This window comes from Ictalurus furcatus, chromosome 22, assembly GCF_023375685.1.
Source record: "Ictalurus furcatus strain D&B chromosome 22, Billie_1.0, whole genome shotgun sequence".
NCBI classification, from domain to species: domain Eukaryota; kingdom Metazoa; phylum Chordata; class Actinopteri; order Siluriformes; family Ictaluridae; genus Ictalurus; species Ictalurus furcatus.
Window position 1 is genome coordinate 16,334,571 of NC_071276.1, and position 25,694 is coordinate 16,360,264.

Here is a 25,694-nt window from a genome sequence, read left to right on the forward strand (position 1 = left end):
TGTGCGCGCGCGCGCGTGTGTGTGTATGTGTGTGCGCGCGCGTGTGTATGTGTGTGTGGCACGGCGGAAAGGTCTTGGTTTCGCTCACCAGCTGCTCCTGTCTTTAGTGCAGCTCGGTGCCGCTCACCAGCTGTTTAGCAGCGGCTCTGATGCGACACGAACAAAATTGTTGACGCGTCACAAACCTTTACTTCTAATTACTACGTCACTTTAATGCTCTACCTGTTGTGTGATTTTTACACATAGACTACTGTTTAGTAGCACGTTCGGAAGTCGGCGATCACCGACCTGACTGTTATCTGCATATACAGAGGCGTTTTTCTCGTGTGTGTGTGTGTGTGTGTGTGTGTGTGAACACATCTGATGTTCTGCACGTCGTTTTCGAGCCTCTGAGATCTACATATATATATATATATATATTTCGGTTTTGTAAATTTTGACAGGGAATTAAGAGCACTGGAATAAATTGGGCTATTTGGTGAGAGATAGATTCTCATTTCTACGCCGATATTTTCAAGCAAGCTGGACTCACCACGCTTAAAATATACCGTTTACAAAAAATTCTAATCAAATTTGTTTAATGCTCAATAATAAGAAAGAAGAATTGTAGTAGTAGTAATAATAATAATAATAATAATAGTCTATTAACCTTAGTACCCTAACCTACAACACACACACAAGATTTTCAGAAACAGCACGAAATATCCCGAGTATGATTAACCATATAATTTTATTTATATTTTTTATTTAAAAAACAAAACAAAACAAAACAAAAAAACAACTTTTGGCGTCATCGACAAAACCGTTTATAAACTACTGATATCCACGACACAGTGACAAACAATTTTCGAATTATGATGCCATCAGAGGCATCTTTATATCTGGTAGCCGCCGAAAAATATAATTTAAAAGAGATTATGATGATAATGATAATAATAATGATAATGATGATAATAATAATAATAATAATAAATAATGTAATCAGGGTGGCAGGATGTTGCAAGTGTACTAGTATGGGGGAATCATATAGGAGAAATGTACAAATGTGTTAATGGATTGTCCCCACTTTTATTATTATTATTATTATTATTATTATTATTATTATTATTATTATTTACACATTCCTATTCCTGTAGGTCTTTTTTGTTGTTATTATTTTAAATTATTTGGCTGGCAGTTCCTGGTAATCACGCAGCTGCAATCTGACATTTTTGGTTTGTCGGACCTTAAGTTCCGCCGTTACAGCCGCGTGAGTGTGTTCAGGAGCGGCGCGCGGCTTCAGCAGCCAATCAGAAGGCTTCATTTCACCTCTGCTAGAACTTTATACAAACTTTGCAAGCAAGTTTGTCCCGTGGATTATTTTCAAGAAACGCGCATAACGCATATTCTTCTGCACGTCCGCCATTACGCGTCCTGCTGTTGTCCAGCTGTAAAGCGCGGCTCACTTTGTCCTTGCTGAGGATCCTGAGCCGTTCACCGTTGTGGTGTGGGTCTCGGTAACGCGGCAGAGAGCGGGGACATGTGCGTGGACAGATGCGGGGACAGCTGGGGTTCAGCTCCACCCTGCAGCAGAACTCTGGGTACGAGCGGCCTCTGGAGAGCCGGAGGTGTCGCGGTGGGTCCTCTGTATAAATACAGTCCTGCTGCAGGGTCCAAACTGGACACCAGGCTCTGTGGGTAAAAATATGGCGACGGGAACATTCTCTGAAGAGCAGAGTAGTTTCCTGCTTCGGCAAGGAGCTCCAAACCAACTGCTGTCTGTCGCTTCCACTTTGTTCTTGATGATAAAAAAAAAACAAGCTCGTTAATATTAATACTGGTGTGGGGTTTAAAAAAAAAACTCTTTACGCAAGAGTTATAAGTTAAACAATAAAGCTCGTTTTAAACTATTATAAAACATCACAGTACTGTATAAAGGTTTATCTCTGCATATGTTAGGTTATTGTTTAGCACGTGTAAACCCATTCATCACTCAGCAAAGAGCCATTTTCAGATAAATAATTAATAATTCTAGCAATTGTGTAATTACAGCTTGGCGGCTTAATTATTAATACGCACGCACTAATTTATTATTCATGCCCAAATATGTGGGTTTCTACTGGAGCCTATGGGTTCAGTTTACACAAATCTTACAGCAGGGAAAAATAAAAATTTCATGGGATTTTTTTTTTTTTTTTTTTTTTTACAAGAAATTATAAGTTGATTTATAGCCTGTATTTAAATCCAACAATTACGCATTTGCGCCGATAATTCTTTTACAAGCCGCGCGCTGGTTTATATTTACAAGCAGGCTACATGCACGACCTCTTCATGTTGCTCACCTGCGGTTCTGGTACCAGGTCTTGACCTGCGTGTCGGTGAGGTTGAGAGAGGCCGCGAGCTCCATGCGGTCCTGCACACTCAGGTACTTCTGGCGCTCAAAGCTGCGCTCGAGCTGCGCGAGCTGGTGATCGGTGAAGGCCGTGCGTGCTTTGCGGGGCTTCTTCAGCCGGGAGGACGGACTCTCTCTGCTGCTGGAGATTTCCCGTTCCGGCTCATCTTTGGCTGCGACAGAAACAAACCAAAAAACATTTCGAAAAATAAATAAATACTTATGGTATCATTTTAAGAATCCGTTTTGACAGCGCAGTCAGTTTATCTTTGTGGTTTTGTATTTGTAATTTATTTATTTATTTGTTTATTTTTGCTTTTTGATAACTAAATTATTTTGATGTCGAGTAAAAAAAAAAAAGTAGTAAACGTTCGTGTCGGATTTGGACAAGCAAACAATAATCCATTTAATTGGGTCTCGGGGGGATGAGAAGCTCAAACAGTCTGCAGAGTCTACAGTAAAGATCTCAGAGTTACTAATCTGATTACCAGACGGACAAACTGCAATCTGCACAGAAATTTCAGTGCTAACACAAATAATCTGCGTGTTATTATATATTTATATATTTATATATATACATATATACATACACACACACACAAATAAATAATACAATACAATACAACACACAACTAAATTAACTATAATTCTAAGCATAACTGTTTACCGGCCAGTATTTTATATTCCAGTTAATAACATTTTTGAGCTGAATTTTTGTGCTTTACTGTTTAGGACGTGGAGATGTAAAGGAGATGTATTTCAAATGTAAGCTTTACAAGTGTAAATAATATACACTAAAAAAAAGAAACTCCCAAAAACTCTTTGGAGTTTCATATTAAAATCAAATATTGCTTTAACCACCAGGAAGCATTTTTAAGGATTCTGAGAAAACCTGAAAAGATTCCTGTTCCAGTAAGATTTTTATTTCTTACTAAATAAATCATTTGTTATTCCATTTTAGACTATTTAAAAAAATGAATGAATCTATCTTCTAGAAATACATCTCTGTTATAAAATGCACAATAACTAATACAGATCCTTACTGCTTGATAGGGCTAATAAAATTTACCTATCAAGCACTAAACACGATATGGAATTCATGTTGATTAAGATGAGGTAAATCGATATAAATGACACACGTGCACAGTATTTTATTGTATTCGAGAAACTGCAGAGATCAGTAATGAGAATACATTTCTGATGGATATTTTTGTCAAATGATTGTGTAATTATGATCAAACATTATATTGAAGTATTGTCGGTCTTTAAGCTATGTTTTCTGTCTCTTACCCCGGTATTCGCTATCAGATGATGAGTTGCTGTGCAGTCTGTCAGTGTAGTCCTCCGTCTCGCGCGCTGAGTTTCCGCTGTTGGTGTACGGCGCGCACGCGGCGAGCGGCCTGCAGTCGGCCAGAATGTCCCGGATTAAAAAAGAGGACGTCACTGTTCTCGGCTGCGACATTACTAACGGAGACCCGGGGTCAGACTCTCGCCTCGGGGACGGTGGAGACGAGCAGTCACTGTCCAGCTCTGAGCGCGGGCTAGAAGCCGGAGAGCGACAGTCTTCCGTTAAAGCGCGCGCTGCGGCTGTGGAGACGCGCGGACTCGCTGGTCTGTGTGAGAGCAAAGAGTCGATCCCAAAACTTGAGCCGTTTGTTGGCACTTCCATTGTACAGTAAATACAGCGATGAGAGAAACAAAACAGCGCTTTCACACGAGCATCTGTGCATCAGGTGACGGGTAAAAGTGTCCTGCGTCTGGATCGAGCTTTAATCGAGGAATTGAGCTGGATGGATTTATCCTCTTCTTGAGAAATCTTTCAAATAAAAATGACTTTCCCAAATCCCAATAAATACAAGGTTACCGACTTTCTCCTAAACTGTTCAGATCCGGTAACGGAAGTGCTGTTTATGAGTAAAACTCAGGCGCAGTTCCACAAACCGAGCTGCGCGAGCCCGAACCGGAACAGCATGATGCTTTCAGCACCACGGACAGGTACCCAGGTCGTGATGCCTTAAAGCGACCGAACCAAATCCCCGAAACCGTCGATATGTCAGGACAAAAGTGCCATGCAAGTCGTGTAGCGAGGGAAGTTCAACCGGTGTAATAGCGCAAAGGAAGAGGCAGCGATCTCTCAGGACCTCCGGTGACATCCTTTCTTAAAGAGAACAGCCAATGGTAGAAGAGAAGGATGAGTTTAACGGTGTCCGTTACGCGCGTGTCCGGAGCGCCACGTCCCGATTGGCTGTTCTCTTTTTGGGGTGGGTGTGGGGTAACTGATAATATACATGTTGAGGGAGGGGTAGTTTTCTCCTTAAGAGAAACACACACACACACATACACACACACACGGTGCGAATTTTCGTAAGCTTTGTAAAGGACTGACCCTTAATTGAAAGTAAAATAAAGACACTTCTTTAAAATGACACGGCCAAAGTAATTAAACTAGTAAATATATATATATATAAATCAGCAATAAGGGACTTCAAGCCCATTTTAAACAGCGTACTGTACCATTTATTACTTAAACATTGATTCCATCACTACATATTCACTGATTATGAAATGAAAACTGTAAGTAGGTATTGAAAAAAAAAAAACTCTGACCTTGCCCCCCTCTCCCACCAAGCTCTGGCCAAAGTGTAAAAAAATAATAATAATAATAAAAGAAAAAAGAAAGAAAAGGGGAAAAATATGCATTATTCCATGGAAAAACATTAAGAATTTCCTAATTTCCTGTCATATTAGTGAGCTGGGTAATTTATTCCCAGTTATTAAATATAAAAGTAGGCTAAGAAGTGTTAAAAAAATATACACTAGCAAAATGAATCATGATTTTATACAAAATTCTTAGAATAATTTGAATCATTTAGGAAAAGCTATGACCCCTAAGATCACCCCTAACCCTAACTGTAACCTCAGTAGTCATAGCAATCAAGCAGTGTGAAATGTTAGAAAAAATTATCATTTTAATAAATGAAGGAATACTGAAGTAAAAGCAAAAGATGAGTCAACAATTTAAGCAACGAATTTATTGCATAAATGATGCACTAACAGCTGTGGCGTGGACTCAGGACCAAAATCTCACATTGACAATACGAGCTGAAATCACTAACACTGTCTCCGTGTCCAGACTGTTAGAGAAAAATAAACTGATCTGAAGGATAAACTGGGAGATTATATGGATAATAATCGGCCTGTCAGTCCACAGTGTAAGTGCCCTGTCCCAGCAGCCCTCGTCTGGCTACCGAGTCCTTGTAGTGTGCAGCCATGGCCTTCTCTCGTGCTTCAGGATCTCGGAAGGTGTCCAGAGCTGGTCCAATCTGCAGGAGGTGGAAAAGAAATAATCACATGACACATAAGTAGAAACCCAGTGTAGCAGAGTGAGGTCCATGCAACATGCTACTGTACCGGTTGTCTGCTTGTCTTAGACATGGTACACTAAATTGGACTGTCAGTAAGGATTCTCGTGAAAAACAAGTCTCTTGGCTTGTCTGGGGATAACAAACTTTTTGCTGCGTAGATGTTCAGTATAGTGCAGGCTGCTACTTTTTTTTAAAACAGCAGACAGGTTCAGGGGAAGTCTTGGCTGAAATGTGTTCTGTGTATAGTGTGTGTGTGTTAGCTTGGCTGGTGGCAGGTGGGACACAACAAGAACCTGATGAGCTGCAGTCGTGGTGGTTTGGGTGCTGCTGAGTGAGAGACAAAAAAGGTATACACTTCCTGACCATGTTCATATTAACACCCTTGCTCATTCATGCAATTATTCAATCAGCCAATCATGTGGCAGCATAAAATCATTCAGATCCAGGTCAAGAGCTTCAGTTAATGTTCACATCAAACACCAGAATGGGGAAAATGTAATGCCCTTTAATGACCTGCCTGTGCCAGAAGGCTACAGTGACTCAAAGAACCACTCGTTACAACCGCGGTGAGCAGAAAAGCATCTCAGAGCACACAACATTGAGGCTACAGTACGCAGAGGCTCACCACAACTAGACAGTTAAAGCTCTTTTTCAATGAACCTACTGTATTGTTCTGTAAAGTATAATCCTTGTCTGATTTGGATGCCATTCAAGACAAGGGTTAGTTCTTGATATAAAATATTCCGGATGATAGGAACAAGTCATTAAAAGTGGAAAATGCTCCTCACAAGCATTTATTCCAATAAAACAGCCTGAATACTGTCAAGGAGGCAACAGGAAACTGCTTGCTGGTGTACCAAATTTAGTCAAGAAATGTCTCAAACACCAGACCTGTCAGTCCAGAGCATATTATTCTATTTTCCTATTTTCCTACATGAAAGCTAGCTTATATTTGTAACACATCTGAAATGCTTGATAGATGCTTCAAACGCTGCAAGCATTGCTTCACGAAGCTTTCTTATCAAATCGAAGGGAACGGCTTGTTCAAAGGAGACAAAAACATCACCGCAGCACCACAGTTTATTTATATCATTTACTTGTTTGTTGTTTTCGTCTGCTTTATTTTGTAAGCAATCCCTTCGTCTCGTTCTCTCAAACACTTTCGGCACATCAATGTGGCTTTTTCTGAATTACAGCGCAAGAACACGCGTCCTACCAAAGGCAGAATGAGAGAGGCGTGAAGGAGAACTGCAACACAAACAAACAGATGATGGAGGGGGAAGTAGAAAAAAAAAAGCGTCGCACACAGGAGATGCAAACGTCGAACCCTGAGCCATCGGGAGCACGAGCTGACAGGCCATAATGAGCGGAGGTAAATCTTTTATAAGGTTAACGTTCCCTCCTCACCGTCAGCTGTCATACAAGGCAGAATTTAGCGCAGTGAAAACAAGATGCAAGACCCCCCCCTTCAATCCCCCACATACTCATTAGAGTCGACTGAGGCTGGACGACAGGACGGGGGAGACCGTGTGCACCCAGCCACGGGATGTGTGGGTAAATTTCAGAGAAGACGCATGCAGACAGGACGGGATGAAGGTGAAATGAAAGCAATGGAGAATAGAGGTGTAGGGTGGCAGACAAGAGATAGTGTGTGCATGCATATGTATGTGGTGGGGGAAAAAAAAAAGAAGTGTGTATGTTTTGTAAGCATGTGTGTGTTTAGCATGTGTGTGCAGGAGCCAGGTAGCTCAGCAGGAGTCTGATTCCCTCATAATTGGAAGCACTGGGTATTGTCATTGGAGGATTTTCAAGCTTCACCGGCAGCCAGAGCTGTCAGGATGATCGGCCACACGACAGAGTAAAAGACCAATGGAAGAAGAACACTTTTGATTTAATTGGTGGCTTGAGCCGGGCCGATGATAGGGAGGGTGAGACCCGGAGAGCTGGACTACTACAATGGATGTGTGTGCGTGTGTGTGTGTGTTGTAACGGAATCTGGAAAGAAATCATTACTTTCAATGCTGATTTTCATCCCATGCATCCTCTGACCCCAAGCTGTCTTGTCAAACACACACACACACACACACACACACACACACACACACACACACACACACACACGGGCGATAAAGTCATTATGCATTTATCCAGGCTTTGCCTCCTTCAAATCCAGGCTTCCTAAATAAACTAAGGCTTATCATTGCCTTCACCGATACACACCCCTCTTAACAAATCAAATAGGATTAGATATCAATATCTTCCTGGTTGTCAGAGATCAGCACACCTCAAATGCAAAGTAATTGTAGAGTCATGTGACTCCCGAATTGCTGTTTAAAGAAGGAAAAGGCTGAGTGAGTGCTGAGGGTCTTACCTGCTGGAAGCGGGGCAGTTTCCACATAGTTGGTGGTTCCTTCAGAGGGCGAGTCTTGCGGAGGAGGGTGGTACGGGTGTCCTGGTTCCTCACAAGCTGCGAGAAAGAAACAAGGTAGATAGACATGTACAACCTGATAAAGCTTGGGCGATGTAACATGATAGCTCACTGCATTACATCATTGGAGTGTCGTAAGATCCTTTACACTGGCCAGCGCAAGTTCTTAAGTTCTTAATAGCGGACTGATTTTGTACCAATTGTTTCCTTTTCCCTCCTTTTTAATTTTTTTTTATTAAAATAATTGATTTGTATAGATACCACTGTTTTAAAAAAAAATCTGTACTTTATTGATATAATCTATGTACTTTTAGTCTTTTGTTCTTTTTCTTATCTCTTTTTAATCTAGATGCTTTTTAAAGGTTTTACTATTATGTTATTAATTTTTCAAATGTCATTTATGCTTATGCATTTGTAAAGCTCTGTAAATGACCTCAGTATATAAAAGGAGCTTTTTGTAAATAAACCTGCCTTGCCCTAATAAATTTTAAGAATCTAACCCCTGTTCTGTTCTTAGTGCATAAGTATTCACACCCCCTTGGACTTTTCTGCATTTTATAGTGGTACAACCTGGAACAGAAATGGATTCAACTGGGATTTTTATGTCATGAATCTACACCAAACAGCTCATAATGCTGAAATCGAGGGGAAAATCAGTAGTCCTTAAAAGTATTTACAATTTTCAAAGAAATGAAAACAGCAAAAGTGGTGACTGCATAAGTATTCACCCTAAATGGCACCCCTAGTTCTGGTGCCATCAGAAATTACATAATTAGTTAAATGGAATTGACCTGTGTGCAGTTAAACTGTCAAGTGATCAGAGTTTGATGTAAAAAAAAAAAAACAGAAAAAAAAAAAAAATACCTAAGCAAACAGCATTATGAAGACCATGAAGTTATCAAAACAAGTACAGGAGAAAGAAAGTTCTGGAAAAGTATCAATCAGGGCTTAGTTATGAAAAATATCCCAAACTGTACCATCCCCATTTTTTTTTAAAATGGAAAGAACATGACATAACCATGTTCAAGAGGTGTGAATACTTATGCAAGTTACTGTATTTGAGATGTCTTTATCATTGTATACCGTCATCCCTCCGGAAGACATATCCCATGAGTTTACCTTCTTATTTTGGTGATCCAGCAGTGCTCTGTCTCTGGCCTGTTGCTCCTCCAGCCACCTCTGGCCGTACTTGTACTCCAACAGCGCTGAGATCGGACTGGAAGGCCTGCTGAGGATAAATAATGTGCTTTCAGTTGATCGTACCATCCTACCATCCCTCCTTTATTCTTTATGCCCATCTACCCGTAAGCGACATCTTACGCCACGCCACAGCTGAGTAATTGGGGCTTGCGATATATCTTAATTATGATATCTGGTAAGATGCCGATCTCAGCTCCACCCCCTGCTGTTCATTTTATTGCATCATTAGTACACACCACATGTCTCACTGAGCGCTAGATAAACATCCTGATGACTTTGGACAGAGATGGCAGCTCCAAGAAAGCTCTAGGCCACAGTTTCATCCAAAGATGGAAAATGCTGCCAAACACTGGCTAAGAACAGTGGATTTATTTGCTGCTACCTTTTTGTTACCCTCAACACATTGGTGTCTAACGCTAGGAACAGGTAGAACACTGGGGAATAAATAGTTTTTCACACTGAGCTGAAGGCTTCTATATCTACACGGCTCTACGTTTGATATGGTGAATATAAGATATATTTGAGGGTTCATGAGAACAGAGAGGGTTCGAGAGAAACAAAAGCTATTCTAGAAAATACAGGTTGTCCCAAAAAATCTCCATACATTGGGGAAATTAACACTTTTTAGCAAAATTGTTCATACTTAGGTAATATTATATGTATATATTTTTTTCAGATAGCCTTTAAGAACGCTTTTGACAAAAGAAGAACGTATTGAAATCAGTCTCATGGCTGGATCGGGAATCTGTCGCAAGGTTGTGATGGACTTTAACTGGAAACATGGCGAGCACATCACACATGACACTGTTACCAAACTTATTAACAAATTCAAAAAGACTGGAAGTGTTATGGACCGACCGAGAAGTGGACGTCCACGAACATCCACCGATGAAGTCGCAACTGACGTGGTGCTGGCAAACATACTCCCCTATCTATGGGGACTTTTCGGACACCCTGTACTTATGCCGACGCTTGAATGGGCAATATGTAACATATTGGGACATGCTGTTATAGGAAAATAATCAATGACAGGCTGAGCAAATAAGTTCCTCTAACATCACATCCTGAAGTGTTTTATTCCTTTTATATACTGCACCAGCATTTACCTTTTTCATTCATTAAAGAATGATACTTTTTATCTGTTTAGAGTTGCATTTAATGTTCCGGAACATCCACAAAACAAGTTATTTCCTGTAATCGCCGTACATCATTAACAGCTATAAATCAGTTTATAATTATTCTTAGATTATGTAGATAATCTGACATACAAGTCCCTATGAATTAGGTGTTAATATTGAAACTATAACATATTAAAATTTCAGACCAATCAGAAATTCGAATTCAACAGCAAGTCAAAAAAAAAAAAAAAAATATATATATATATATATATATATATATATATATATATATATATATAACATGAAACTTGGAGACATTTTAATAATATTTGACGTGCACAAGATTATTAAATTTCCAACAATCCAACAATATTCAGGCAAAACAGCGGTCCGAATATTTATTTAGTTTACATTTATAGTTTATATTTTTATTAGTTTTATTTAGCTATATATATATCTGTATAAATATATTATTTAAAAAAAAAAAAACTTAAATTAAGTGTCCTGTAGCCGATTAAGATTATGAAGCAAAGCAAAGATTCGCAATGATATCTGCGATATACTCACAAGAACATCACGATCCTGATTTTGTGTTATATCATCATATTGCCCATTGGTAAGCTGAATTTTACAATGAGCATGTCAGTAAGTTAGACTTTCCCCTGTGTGTGTGCTTGTGCACACGTTTCTGCATTATACATGTGAATATACAGCATGTATAGTGTGTATTCTGCATTATACATGTAGAGCGTGCAAGGTAATATGGCTGGGGCGACACTGCTAGTATTGTAGCGTTGCCTCATTAGGGCTGACCTTGGCATTGGTGAGTAGCATTTGATGGATAGAGAACAGGACCAAACAAGTCCCCGAGGAGCCATGATCTTATCTTTTATTGCTCCAGCCCTTCCTCAAGACTGAACAGACACACGCCGGCTGCTCTCGCACCCCATGCATCAAGCGTGGAATAAATCTGACAAAGAGTAATGTGCATGTGTGTGTGTGTGTGGTGTGAGAGAGCGAGAAACTGAGTTCATGTGCGTTATTATTTTGAATAATTCAGCTCCACTGCAACACCTACTGTACTGTATGTGTTGAGGAGGAAAAAAGTACGGGTAGATTTATAGAGAGAGGGAGCTCAAGGCAGCGTTCACTCTGCTAGCTGCTGTGATAACCCTGCTTTTGCTCTAACTACAACCCTCGTGGCGTATCTCTGCACACATTCACAGTTAGATGTCTTCCTCTATAGATTTTTCTCTTTCCTCTTTCCAAAAACACACCTGTCCCCTAAACCACTTCTCTCTTTCAGTCTCCCGACTCAGAAGGTTTCCCAGGAGCACTTTTAAACACTATGAACACTTTTTGCCTTTGAACTCCAGACAGGATACTGATCATACTGTATGCACAGTGAAGGAGTTCCCAATATAACCATCTGACCTCTTATGCTCAGAGCTGAAAAAAAAAACCCAACATTTTTTAGAGTGTGGGTGTGTGCTTATGTGCCTTTATGGACTTCCAACTAGAATTCCAGGTTGTATTCCCGTGTTGCGCCCAGTGATCCCGGGATCGACTCCAGATCTTTTCAGGGTAAAGTACTTACTGAAGATGAATAAATAGATTTTCACTATGGCACCTACACATGTTTCTATTGAGCACTAATTCAGTTTTCCACCAGCTAGTATATAACAACGAGTGTTACCTTTTACCATCTGTGAGTCAAAATGAGCTCTATTAGTAGTGTAGTGTAGCGATCATCTGCCAAAGTTTATTTCTTTTTCTAATTGCCCATTCCTGGCTGTTTTATAAGACAACATTACAATTATCACACAATTTATCACACAATTCAACATTTCAGTGTTTTTCATTTCAAGTTCTTAGCTGTGATTCAAGTATAACCCTAACTCAAGTATAACCATATAACCCATGGCATCCTATTCACTATGATTGCCCACTACATAGCGTATAAGCATGGTGGCTTTGTAGACTTTACCTAGTGCACTACACACTTTACAGGACACCATTTCAGATTTAGGGTGCAGCTCAATCAGCTCCCTAGTTCAGTAGTCAGGGCACTGATCAGGGATTCAGCCATTTTAAGAGTTTTCAAAAACCAGGGCACTCACCATCGATGCTCACTATGTTCCCTTACTGGAAATGATTTCATATTTTCTGAATCCTTTCAACTTGAAAAGGCCAAATTTATCTACACATGTAAGTAACTTGATATCGTTGCTCTCATATGATTACTTACGTTAGCAATTTTTAACTTTACTTGACGTCCTATATACGGTTTGTTTGAGTCTAATGACTTTTAAGAGCTGATTGAGATGCACGCTTACTTACGTTTGTGCATTATTCTTCTTAAATTGAAGGAGTATGAAAAAAATGAAGGAGAAGGATAGACTTTACTCCTTAACGCAGTTCGAACTTGTGCAACATGATTCCTGAAGCCTATATGATTTCTTCACAATTTCAGATTCCAGTTAAATCATAATTCACAATCCATCTATCTATCGAACACACCCTTACCATGTAGGAAGGCCGAATGTGATGTCCTGTGGTATTTGTGGTGGAGCAGACTTGAAGCTTTTGGAAAAGACTGGGCGTCTGATATCATGAGTGGCGTGGTACTGCTGCAGCTCTTTGGCCGTGACCAGGCCAGACTTTATACCTTCACGATTCAGCGCCACAAAGTCTCGCTCTGCCTTCCCGTACCACGCAGAGCTGGAGAAGGACGGTGAAGGAGTGTGCCAATTGGAAAGGGCTGAGAGCAGAGAGACACAAGCCAGGGATCAGTAGAGGAGCAAACATACACGAGATGACAGATAAATAAAACTATGATGTAGATGTACTCAGAGTTTGGAGACAGAGACTAGATACAAAGGTCTCTAATGGTTAAATGGGTGGAGTTGAATAAAATTAGAATGGGTTTTTTTTCTCATCGAGCGCACCCCAGTTTCCACCCATGTACACAAAGCACCGCCCCAAAATGTACTGAATGATGATTCAACTAGAGTTACCAATACCAAGCACTGTCATGACATGACTTTCAAGTGCACTCAGATATTCAACTACTGGAAAGCCAAGTTACAACTCTATAAACATGGAACATCTCATAATTGATTTATTATTGATTTATGAGGATGTGAAGGAGTACTTGGGGGCATGTCTATAAAATGACTGACAAGAGGCCAATTCAAATACAAAGGAATATTCCAGACCGGAAGACAGGTTTCCAAACTTTTTTTTTTCCAGCTATGTAATACACTAGGTTAAACTATTTTTTAAAATCATTTCTACAGAATATTCCACAATATTTGTACTAGTAAGAAATTAAAAATGTTGTCTATTGCACCTTTAAGTTCAATGTTTATTAGGCTACATGATACCTACATACACCCTTTATGGCCAAACAAAAAGTCTTTTCAACTCCCACCTCCCAAAATATGCAGTCATATGGACTGGCTACTATAAATCCAGGGTGTATTCCCAATGTTCCCAGTAAAGTCCCAGGATCCATCAATAAAGCACGTACTGAAGGTAAATGAATTAAAAGGCCTACGTATAGCTTATAATTTTCAGATATTTTTGTATTACTCTTGAGTGTCTATGAAAATCATTTCAAGTGATTTCTATTCTTAAAACGCATTTTAAATGAATACACTCATAGACCAATCACAGTAATTATTCATATAAACCTCTGTGTAGATAAAGTCAGTGATTTTAAACCATATGTAAAATTAGGGAGAGTTTTTAATCACTGCTGAACTGAAGAAACTGCACTAAGTATAACATTCCCATTTTCTCTGTAATGGTTTAAAAAAAAAAAAAAAGACCAAAATAAGGGAACGTCCATTTCCACTATATACTGTATATGCATTTTAGTGTTCAGGCAGAATTATGGATTGGTTTGCTTATTGTTTTGGCATTGAAGTTTGAAAAGAAACAGTTAAAAATATGCTCAGGGTTCAATTTATCACCTACCTTCTGCCACTCCACCATCTTGGAAGGTGGTCGCTGCACCATAAACAAAATCTGGTCCTGGACAGGACACTCCTTTGGATTTGGTCTTCCCAAGTTTAGCCTATAAATAAGAAGAAGAAAAAAAAGTTTATATATAAAGTTATGTCATTTTCTTCACTTCTAGAGGGCTCCTTCGCGTGTACTGAGTTACTGGAAGGTTACAGGTACTGCCAATCTAACACCGTTCAGGCTGTTAACAATCAACTGCTCATCTCCATTTGAAGTCGCTTTGGATGAAAGGATCTCCTACATTAATAAATGTAAATACTAGGGAATGGTGAAATGACAAAAATATCATATTACAATATTTAATAATAATAAAGTATTTCTATGATACTTGATATATATAGTTGTGTTAATTTTGTCAGCTATTTTTGAATTTCGTCTTAGTCCTAGTCCAGTGTCGAAAGTCCTTGATAGTTTTTCTCATATTCAGTCAACCATATCCTGTTTTTTTTTTTTTGTTTTTTTTTTTTGTCAAGTTTTAGTTTTAGTCTTTAGTCAAGCAGAGTTGAACCTAGATTATGTGGGGGCTCCAGGCAAAATAAATGCGTGGAGGCCATCTGACAGATTTACGTTGCTATTATGTCTTCATGTTCCGTGGTGGAATCTCAAAAGATGCAAGACTTCATTTCTTTATTGATAACAATGTATCGATGTAGAAAAAATAATAAAGAGAGGGGCTACCCTACAATTGCTGAACAAGGCTTCACAACTATGTCCCTTTCCCTATAACAGATAGGTTCATTTTTCAGATTCATTTTCAGGAATTAAAGCTAGTGTGACTGGAGTGTGAAGAAGTGGGGCAGGAGCATGAACGAGTCCTCAAACGATTAAGCACCCCGCAAAGGGGACCCCTTTAAGGAGGTTCATAAGATGTTGCTGCGCATTATTTTAAGATAAAAATTTCTGATTATATAAATGATAAGCCCTTGGGGGCCCTCTCAGTATGCGGGGGCCCCAGGCAATTGCCTGACTTACCTACCCTGTAGATACACCTCTGTAGTCAATTCATTTTAGTCTTCTCTTCGTCAAAGAAAACCGTAAGTATTTTAGTCTAGTTTTAGTTAATAAAAACTGTTGACATTTTAGTCACTGAAATCTGTAAATATTTTTAGCCATAAGTTTTTATTTTTAAAACTACATTTTAGTCTCATCTTTTTTTCGTCAACAATACTGCACGTTGATATAGTCAGTTAGTGTTTAATGATGTTGGTGTCGTCTCGTCATCGTCTCGTCTTAGTCGTGGAAAAAATTTTGTCGACAAACATTTTCAGTCATAATTTTCGGTAACGAAACACTTATATATAGTACAGTGTATCACGATATATAGGTTTGCTAACAAACTCTTGAATCCCGAAGATGCCACAGATATCTGTGGCCGGGAGCCTAGGGCGTAAAATCGGTCGTGCTCTCTAATCCTCTCTCCCCTGTCAATCGCAGCAACACTAGCCAGACAAAGGTGGGCATCTGTGAGCTCATGTATGTGGAAGAGGGCAGATAGCACTCTCCTTCGAGTGTGTTATGCTATAATGTGACATAGGATTAGCATCAGTATGAAAAGATGTGTTTGGTTGGCTTCATGTGTCTCAGAGGAAGTACATATTAGCCTTCATCCTCCCTACTTGGTAGCTGTTATAAGATAAGGGAAAGCTGGCAGGTGGGTGGGAATTGGCAGGTGACCAAATTAGGGATAAAATTTTTTTTTTTTTTTATTAAAAATGTATACCTCAGAAAAATGTATTGTCCTGTACTTTATCATGGTATTGATATTATATTGCCTGGCCCTACTTCTACACCGTCAAGCGCAACATTTCTGGAATATCTGAAAGCTGTGAAACGGTGTTAGTGTATTATATTTCTGACTGTTTACTTACTTTTCCACCAAAATGTAATCACACAAAAGCACATGCTATGGGAAACGTAAGCAATTACCATTGATTACCATGGAAATTCTCAAACGACTACGATCAGCACCTGTTAAAAATATTTCAGCTGTACTTCACTAAACTCGGTGATTATGAACCTCAGTCAAGAACTTGCAGGACTCAAGCTAGGTTGTAGTCCACTTACATCATGTAATGCACGGTCTACAACACAAGACTCGTAACTACGAGGTGACTGACAAGTATAAAGCAGGAGAAAGGAACAGCGTGGGGCTGTCATTGAGGATCTACAGGAGCTGATTGCTTGGCAGAGCCACTGGCTGCTGTTGTGTTGATATTCAAAGTAAAACACCTTAAGGCCTTGTTTTAAGAGTGACGTACTATAGATTAGATGTCAAAGCTGCAGCAAGGATGACAACCGAATAGCTGAGTTATCTGAGTTTTGCAGTAAACAGCTTTGATCCAGTGTTTTTTTTTTATCATAAGACAAAAAAAAAATCTAGTCTAAAAGGTAGCATGCAAGCACGTCAATCACGATTCAGAATTGTGGAGTTGTGTCTGCGTTTGTGGAAGACAGAGCTCTGCGATATGAGACTGTCAAAGTGTACGAGAGTTCGTTAATCAGTCCTGAACACAAAACTGGTTTAAAAAAAAAAAAACCTTAAGGAATGTTAATTATCCTGAAAACTGCTGTACGCCCAACTGTTTTCAGTTTAACTATCTATGTGTGAAAATGGATTAGGTATATCATTGGACCCCCCACAAATGATCCTCAGTCCTCGATTTTGAGAAAACCCTAATGTGGATCATATAGAGCTAATGATGACTGCCGGATAGTGACCAAAAGCTGCGGGATCTCCAGACCTTTTCTGATTCACTCCAGAACCTTTGGTTAACATCTTTGCTGAAACACATTGAAATCTTTCTCCAATCTTAAAAGGCCAATCTTGTGGGTCTGCGCCACTGTGCTGTGCTCGGCCATCCCTTTAATCCTCTCAGCAATTTCAATCTGCAGATTGTTTTGAAGGGATCATTTAGAGATGCTTGAAGGAACGTGTTGACTGCTGGCGCAAAACGGCTAATCGGACCCCTCCGAACATTATTGTCCCCTTTCAGGACCAATAAAGGCCAAGAAAGAGAAGGGGACAACAAAAAAGGCAAATCAGGAGGGGGATTATGTTAAGCAAAAGCTCCTTTTATATTCTCATTTACTGGTGATCTGTCCCTTTATTGTGTTTTGATTAACCAGGCATGGACCTGCTGAAAACGAGGGGAGAATGGAACTGCTCCACAAGTGGGGTCAGTGGGAGCATATTATTCACACAGTCTTAAAGGGACAGAGAATAGGGCACATAATCATCCCTTAATGAAGACACCCCTTCTGTCTGTCCTCAGTCTATTCCCTCTCGCTGGTTTTAATTTCGCCACGCCTTTGTCCCAGTCTTGCTCGTGTATGCTTTTAGGATTTGGCTCAGCTGAGCTTAGCTTAGCGCTGACCCTAAGAGTTTATCTGTGCAGTCTATGGTCACATCACTCTCCGATTCTCTCTCTCTCTCTCTCTCTCTCTCTCTCTCTCTCTCTCTCTCACACACACACACACACACACACACACACACATTCACGTGCTCATATTGGCCTATCTTTACCCAGGCTGTCTCTTTCAGATGACATCTGTGACTGTCTAAGCAAGATTTAGACATTTAGACAGTCATAGTCAGTGTGCGGACTTCAGACTGCTGTGTGTCTTTTTTATTACCAGCCGGTAATCTAATTTACTTTCACTTATGGGTTTATTTCCATTATTAATCAGGAAAATTTTGTTAAACATTTAAAATGAGTGAAATCTTTACAGTTAGAAATTTGTTCTTTTCATTTAGTTCTGGAAATAAAATGATTGGCTGGCGTATTTATTTTGTGGAGATCTTGATGTTATCACTGCAAAAAAATAAAAAATAAAGATATCATAGAATGTAAAAAATTCTTAAATATAGGTGAATTGTAATATTGTATTGGCTGATAATTTAGCTTTTTTTCTAGAAATACAGTAAATGTCTAATTGCTAGACAAAACACAAATTCAAACTTAAAATGAATGGAATTTGATATTAAAATGAATGAAATTTGCAATATAATCATCTCATGAAAATGATTAGATACATTTGCCTAGATTCAAGATGTGAATCGAGCCCACACTCCGGATCCACTGTGACCCTGACCATGATAAAACAGTTACTGAAGATGAATAAAGGAATGAGTGAACGAAGTATAGAGTCATGTATTTTAAACTTTTTCTGGTGGAACAACTGCCCTTAGACTTCCAGGTAAACAGGATTACACTTTTCTCAGTTCAAGCAATGTCGAAATTACAATAGAGATGGTGTATTTTAAATAGAAAAGAAGTTAAATGGACCTTTATTCATTCACTGATTCATCTTAAGTAAGGAAGTGCTTTATCCTGGTCAGGGTCGTGTTCATTGAATCCAGAGCCAATCCCATAAATTTTGGACGCAAGGAGGAAGAATTCACCCTGGATCGTATGCCAGTCCATGACGGCGCACCATACACACATTCACACAGTCATCAAAATCTAGGAGCAATTACGTGTAGCCAAAATGCTTTTGGGAAGTGGGAAAAAGACCAGAGAACCCAGAGGAAACCCACAGGGACATGAGGAGAACATGCAAAACTCTGCATAGACAGTAAACCGAGTTCAGGATCAAACCAGGGACCCTGGAGCTGTGAGACGGCAATGCTAAGTAAATAAGTAAAAAACGAAATAAATAAATAAAAAGAGAAAGAAGAGGATGGAAAACAGAGATGATCATGCTAAGATTCGACACACAGTGAGCCATGCGCCAACGTCTAGATTATGTGGTTTTTGGAAAGAAGGCCTCCAAAATGTGCCTAGTTTCTGCAGTGGTAAAGTTCAGTTTAATCCGTTCGGTTATTGCCCCTGAAGCCTCTCATCTCGTCTGACTCCTCCATTACAGACAGGCACCAGGAATTTCTTTTCCCGAGTCCCACACTGAGATGAGAAGTCGATGGTGATGATTAGAAGATAATGGCGAGTAATGCGTCCCGATCTGTCTGCGCTCATTCAGATCAGCGCCATCTGGTGCCTGGCCAGAGCACAGCAGGCTTAAAACTAATCTCCAGCTCTCACTCAGTAAAACGGGAATGAATACTCTGTTTATTTGTGTGCATTACAAATCATAAATCCTATCTTTATATTAGAATTCATCATCATTGTTTGGAGTTGTTTGGTTTGTCTTTTGTCTACATTATTCTACATTAAAAATGAACACAAAGATATGTGTATAGAGTGATGATAGAGTCATTAACTCTATTCCGATCTATTATCACATGCCAGCATGAAAGCAATCAGACTGTACTTTCATTTCAAACAGTATTAATCACAACACACTGGCACGATGAGCCACAGCGTCAATCTGTTTTTTGTTTTTATTTTTACTTTTTATACAGGCCCACCTTTTTTTATACACATGAAACTATCACATTTGTCCATTATCACCACTGCAAAATCTCTGAAGTCTTTATATCAATCTATTCAACCCCAGCAACCCCCCACCCCCTCACTCACACACACACACACACACACACACACACACACACACACACACACACACAAACACAGACCTTATTTCTCCTTTAAAATGCACACCCTTCCTATTATGAGTGGCTAATCCTGCAGCTCTGGGCATAATTGATGAGATGGTTCCAAATACAAGAGCAGCTAATTGGCATCATGTGTCTGGGACACCTCTTGCAGTAAAAATAAGTATATAATGCATAATATCTGTGGTTAACTTCCACTGTTTAAGGCGAAAACTCACTAAATAAGAAATATTATAGATATAGGCCTATATGTATATACGTGTTTGATGGCATCTCTAAAAATAGTTGGAACCTAAATACAAAGCTAAATGTATAATTAAATGAATATCGCACACCCCTAGTTGTTGGGAAGTTGGTAAATCACAATGATGTATGTGTGTACCTTTCATTACTTCCTCATTACATTGATTCATCAGGTACACACTCATTATGTCTCCCAAGCAATGTGACGTATACGCTCCTGCACTCCTGCAGCTATGATAGACTACACACGGTCAATGGTCACTTTATGCAGCTCATTTGCATGGGGTTATTTATTACGTGAGCGCTTTATGGTTTATGCATTGGGCTTTGTGCTTATGTATCTGTGTCGCTGGGTTTGCACCTACACCGAGCCCAGCTGGATCCTATTAATAATGAGTCAGTGCGTCGCTACAGCATCCTTATGGAAGATGAAATAGTTTGGCCTAAGACTTAGTGAGCTCGTGATCCTCAATACATTCCTGACATACTCTGTGTTTAAAAGATAAACATTTTAGTTGCCCTTAATACAAATTTAGCTCATGTCTATGAAAGCTCTAGCCTTCATGTCACATTGGCATAACCTGATATCATTTCTAGCTTTTTGCATCCTCACAAGTCTGTACATGAGTTACTGATGGATTTGTGTTCTGATCAGTGCAGTACATTTCGCTTACGTACTGTACAGATGTAAAGCTCAAATCGTCTGCTTTCTTCTCACATATGCTACAGAACACAGTGTGCTTAAGTTAATGCTAATGAGTATGAATAGGAGGCTGTGAATGGGACCCAGCCGGCCTGCTGCCCAGCAGGTCCCATTCAAGTCACTGAGAACAACAGAAGCCCCAAATCTGCCCCCCTGATCTCTCATTTACTGGCCATCAGGGAACGCAGGCATGAAAATGGGATTTATTGGCCATGCCTCATCAAAAGGGAATTAAGTATGGAGGAAAGGAGAGGAGAGGAGAGGAGAAGGGAAGAGAGGTGAGGAGAGGAGAGGAGAGGACAGGAGAAGAGAATAACCTTATTCTAAGTTTTTTTTTCAACTCAAGAAAACACAACCCATTTCACCACATAGCAGTAAAATGCGCTTGCTTAGACACAAAGCGCCGGTCTAGACACATGTGCTACTCCATACAACTTCATCCAATCCATCTCATGTACACCCTGAGAACCATTAGCACTGGTGTATATTACTGTGATAAATGTCCCCTTTCTCATCGGGACAACCATACATCAAACCTGCCTGAAGCATACACAACTCCCCTTTATGATAAACTGCTCTTATACACTATACCAGGAATCCCACAGCAGCTACTGTATGTAATGTACAAAATTCTCTTATAATATGTGACATGTCACAGAACATCCTGATAATAAGGTAAGTTAAGATGTACCTTTATTGATCCCCGTAGGTAGGGGAAATTCAAGTCGACACAGCAGCACAAGTCGTTAGAGTAACGTCAAAGAATAGAAAAGAATTTCCGTCAATACATATGCATCAGAAGAAGTATGAAATTAAAAATAATGCAAGATAAATAAAAATGATAGAAACAATCAAATAGATCAGCATGTATGTACTTATGCTAGAGTTCTATTTGTATATATAAATGTCCATGGTATTTATATACATGTGCAATACCTGTAGGATGACAATAAACTGCTGAGTGCTGAGAGTATGTGTTTGTGACAGTCAGTGGAGTAGGAGGTACAGTTGCACCCAGTAATGTTAAAGTCTCTGGATTAAATCGTTTTGCTACCATCGTTGTGCTATGTTTTACAGCTCAGTGATCTTCAGTAGTCTGCCAGGGTTTTTTTTTTTCTCCACATAATTTTAATTTGATCATGCCATCTAATATTTCATATTAGTGTTTATTTATTTATTTACTCACAGTAATGTTTTCTCATCGCTAATATTTTCGAATGATTTTACAGTTCTTACCTGTGATCCATGTGAAATCTGAATTCTTATTCAGTTTTACTCAAAACAGTTGCTCATTACAAAGAATATAATGTTAAAGATGAACACCCCAGTTAGTGCTCTACAGGCACAATAGAACGCCACTTCAGATTCAGCCCCATAAAGGTTTGACCTCCTTGTATTTTTGTGCTATTTTATCGTCACACAACATTCTCTGTTTTTTTTGTTGCTAAGATTAAAGTATTGGCACCCTTGATTGGATCACTTGCCGCCATTGCTCCAATCTAACAGTATCTGGTGCTTAATAGTTCACCCTGTGAACACACATTTCACCATAAAATAAGCTATATAGAGTCATGAAATACTGAAGTTTGGGAGAAAGACCACTCATGAAGCAATAGCTTCTGCTGTCTATAAATTCCTATCTCTCTCTTTCTGTAGTAGCGAATGAGTTCCCGCAAGCTCTGCCCAGAGGAAACGTGCTGGTAGTTTCCAACCTCTGTCTCTCACAAAACACAAACAGTCTTTGGAGATCTGAGGGTGAATGTTCTGCATTACAGCTCAAAACCAAGTCGCAAGAGAGTAGAAACAGAGAAACATCAGGCAATGCCAAAATGACAAAAGCCTTAATCCTCACAGATGACTCCTCTATTGTTCCGGAGCAAGGCCAAAAGCTGTAGCTAAAATGGCTCACAATGGAAACGAACGAGAAATCCTTGATCTTGTGGGACTACAGCATCATGCACACGGTTCATTATCATAGTCATTTAAATACAGTAATCCTATTTTCTGCATCAGTCAAAAGGGGCATATCAAATAACCCTGGAGAACGGTGAGAGGCAGAGGAGGGGTGCAACCAGGCAAAGATCAGAATGGCTGGAGGAGTGTAAAAGGATGGGAAGAAGGTGGGTTGGGAGGGCTTGGTCGTGTCAGGACATTATGTTTAAGTAATGCTGATAACGAATGGAGAAAAAAAGGATTGAATTTCTCCAGGATTGATTCAGCCTCCCTTCTGCTCCACTGGCAGAGTTGATGAAGTTGAAGGAGAATTAGATGCAGCAGTGAATAGAGAAGAGAAGGATTGAGAGAAAAATGAGGGATTAAAAGGAGCTATGCGAATCATTTTGAATAGACAGACTTTAAGTTAAGCTAAACCAGTAGGCTAGGTGGTACTTAGCCTTTCAGACAACATGAGCTTCAGAATCATTTGTAGACTTCATTATTAACGCCAATGATTTGAGGAAATATACTGCCATCTGGTGGTTGTATAAAGCACGACACGACTAAAGCTTGCTTAGAAACCCAGATAGATTTCTTATCAAGTCTTTCATATATTGTTTGATTTAAAAGAAATAAATCTGATTACATCAGTGTGATGTATTTATAAACCTTACCTTCTTTATAAGAGGATTGTTGTTCATTGAGTCTCTGACCACTCCGACATGCGGAGAGTCCATCTCCACCAACCTGCAACCAGATTTCAAAACCAAACATTACGAACTGCAAAGTAAACTTTTGTTTTGTTTTTTAAACCAAACCAAACAGATATATTTCCCAACATGTAGGCTAGTTAACAAGCTAACTAAGTTACCTGAAGTAGCCGCTGGTCAAACCGGAAGTTCTGCGAGAATCACTTAATCTATTAAATTTATTAAACAAGCCTATCAGTGATGAGGTTTGTAAATAATCGTGTTTAGTTGTATTTCGCCTGGACGAGATAAGAAACGAATTCAAATTGAATAGGCAGATTAGGAAAGCACAAACTCCGGATACTAGGCAGTTCGCGTCCTTCCTCTGTTGCCATAGAGACGTGACGCTCACTGGCATAAGGTTGGTTGGACGTTCGATGTTCGCAGATGTGCGGAAATTAAGGGACCGTCTCTAAAGTTACATACGACATTGTTATACACGTTTCTAACTTCAATAGCAGTTGAAGGGAATGACTTACAGTCATATAACCAACTGTAAAGTCTTCATCTAGGTGTCAGCTATAATACGCACCTCTTAGATTTTTGATATTTATCAAAACATACTATTAAATCATATGTAAAAATTAGCATGTATTTCATTACTGAATGGGCCCATACACAAAATATGCCATTATTTAAAGCTCAATAGCATTTGAAGGGAATGATGTACAGTCACACAACTAACTGCACAGTGTTCATCTAGGTGTCAGGGATGACGCACACCTTTTAGATTTTTTATATTTATTAAAATAAACTATTAAATCATATGCAAATTAGATATGAATTTCACTACCGAATGGGCCCATACACAGAATATACCATTATTTAAAGCTCAATTGCATTTGAAAGGAATATATATATATATATATATATATATATATATATATATATATATATATATATATTTATATATATATATATATATATATATATATATATATATATATATATATATATATAGGCAAATGCAAATTGTGAGTTACTTTATTGGTTGATCCAAAAATGATCGACAGATTCCCCGCCCATGTTCCCGCCCATTGTTTCTCCATACCTAATCCCCTACCCCTTCTCTGGGTTTCCCCTAATCCAAAGGGGAAAAAAAACCCAAAAAGGACAAATCGGAGTCAATCAGTAAATTGAGCATCCGTGCCCATTCTTTAATAAAATGATCTCTTGCAGGTTTTACCAAATGATTCATACAGTATGATAACGAAATATGGATCTTTAAAAAAATCACAAGAAGCTTGTTGAGGTAAGTTGGCTTTAAATTGAGTACATTTGATAGTGTTGATTTTATTATTCCCGACTTTCATTGCCAGCACTCATTCCAACACTGTTACTAATTATTAGCTAAACAGTAAGCCAAATTGTAGGTTCAACTATGGATTAGCAGGATACTAAACAAACCAACAAATAAAATAAAACGAATGTCTGGATTGTTAATTGTTGATCAGTTTATACTTTTCCTCTTGAATAGTCCTACCTGAGCACGTTTAAATGTAGATTTGTGCCTTTCCTTTTAGTAGAAGTACTTTATGCTTCATACATTAAACCTGGCCTGTTTATTTACGGAACGTTTTCCTAACGACAGCCCATGAGGCGTCATGAATTAGCTCATCTTTATTCTAGTGATCTGTCATTCGCGAACGAATCGATTCTTAGAACCGACTCTCTTGGGTGGACGTTGGGAGTCGACGCGCATCCGGTGAAATCTATCAGTGTGTGAGTTGTCTGGCTCAGCGTAATTGTGTTTGACTGAGCTTTACTCAGGTTTTTACACACAATATATATATATGTATATATATACCCCACACCGAGGGGATGGGGGTTCGATTCCTGCCACCAACCTGTGTGTTTGCATATTCTCCCAGTGCTTCGGGGTTTTCCTCCTCCAGTCCAAAGACATGCATTGTAGGCTGACTGGCATCTCTAAATTGACCGTGTGTGTGTGTGCGACCCTGTGTAGCATAAGGGGTTCAGAAAATGGATGGATGGATATTCCCTACGCCACTGTTTAACGTTAAGACGCCACTAGGTGGCG

At 39.3% G+C, this 25,694-nt stretch overlaps 2 protein-coding genes across 11 annotated transcripts; both read right to left on the minus strand.

Annotated features, from left to right (window-relative positions):
- Positions 1–1,151: 1,151 nt before the first annotated feature.
- barhl1a (BarH-like homeobox 1a) lies at positions 1,152–5,261 on the minus strand. Its single transcript, XM_053654163.1, has 3 exons — positions 3,662–5,261; positions 2,322–2,544; positions 1,152–1,777 (listed from the first exon to the last, which is right to left on the minus strand). Exons 1-3 carry the CDS (start codon positions 4,038–4,040, stop codon positions 1,474–1,476), a joined length of 906 nt encoding a protein of 301 aa, XP_053510138.1. The 5' UTR covers positions 4,041–5,261; the 3' UTR covers positions 1,152–1,473.
- Positions 5,262–5,388: 127 nt separating this feature from the next.
- Positions 5,389–25,290, minus strand: cfap77 (cilia and flagella associated protein 77). Of its 10 annotated transcripts, none has more exons than XM_053654157.1 (10): positions 25,137–25,290; positions 23,579–23,651; positions 14,464–14,563; positions 13,009–13,243; positions 9,284–9,392; positions 8,108–8,203; positions 7,750–7,795; positions 6,834–6,948; positions 5,881–6,063; positions 5,389–5,694 (listed from the first exon to the last, which is right to left on the minus strand). In XM_053654157.1, the coding sequence occupies exons 2-10, from the start codon at positions 23,639–23,641 to the stop codon at positions 5,616–5,618; spliced, it is 1,026 nt and encodes a 341-aa protein (XP_053510132.1). In that variant the 5' UTR covers positions 23,642–23,651; positions 25,137–25,290; the 3' UTR covers positions 5,389–5,615. The 10 variants fall into 10 exon arrangements, 8 of the variants coding, with proteins under 8 accessions (XP_053510132.1, XP_053510131.1, XP_053510130.1 ...); XM_053654156.1 differs by lacking the exon at positions 25,137–25,290 and adding an exon at positions 23,776–24,019 and having other exon boundaries at positions 9,284–9,389; XM_053654155.1 differs by lacking the exon at positions 25,137–25,290 and adding an exon at positions 23,776–24,013 and having other exon boundaries at positions 5,881–6,060.
- Positions 25,291–25,694: the final 404 nt, after the last annotated feature.

What these genes read in the sequence shown, in the direction of transcription:
- barhl1a (XM_053654163.1), bottom strand. Translation starts at nt 4,040, where the DNA reads ATGGAAGTGCCAACAAACGGCTCAAGTTTTGGGATCGACTCTTTGCTC. An exon ending in ATCTGATAGCGAATACCGGG is followed by an intron (nt 2,545 to 3,661) that starts GTAAGAGACAGA and finishes TTTCTGTCGCAG; the next exon opens with CCAAAGATGAGCCGGAACGG. An exon ending in ACCTGGTACCAGAACCGCAG is followed by an intron (nt 1,778 to 2,321) that starts GTGAGCAACATG and finishes TTTATCATCAAG; the next exon opens with AACAAAGTGGAAGCGACAGA.
- cfap77 (XM_053654154.1), bottom strand. Translation starts at nt 24,011, where the DNA reads ATGCCAGTGAGCGTCACGTCTCTATGGCAACAGAGGAAGGACGCGAAC. An exon ending in TGGATCACCAAAATAAGAAG is followed by an intron (nt 8,204 to 9,283) that starts GTAAACTCATGG and finishes TCTTTCTCGCAG; the next exon opens with CTTGTGAGGAACCAGGACAC. An exon ending in GAACATCTACGCAGCAAAAA is followed by an intron (nt 5,695 to 5,880) that starts GTTTGTTATCCC and finishes CACCTCCTGCAG; the next exon opens with ATTGGACCAGCTCTGGACAC.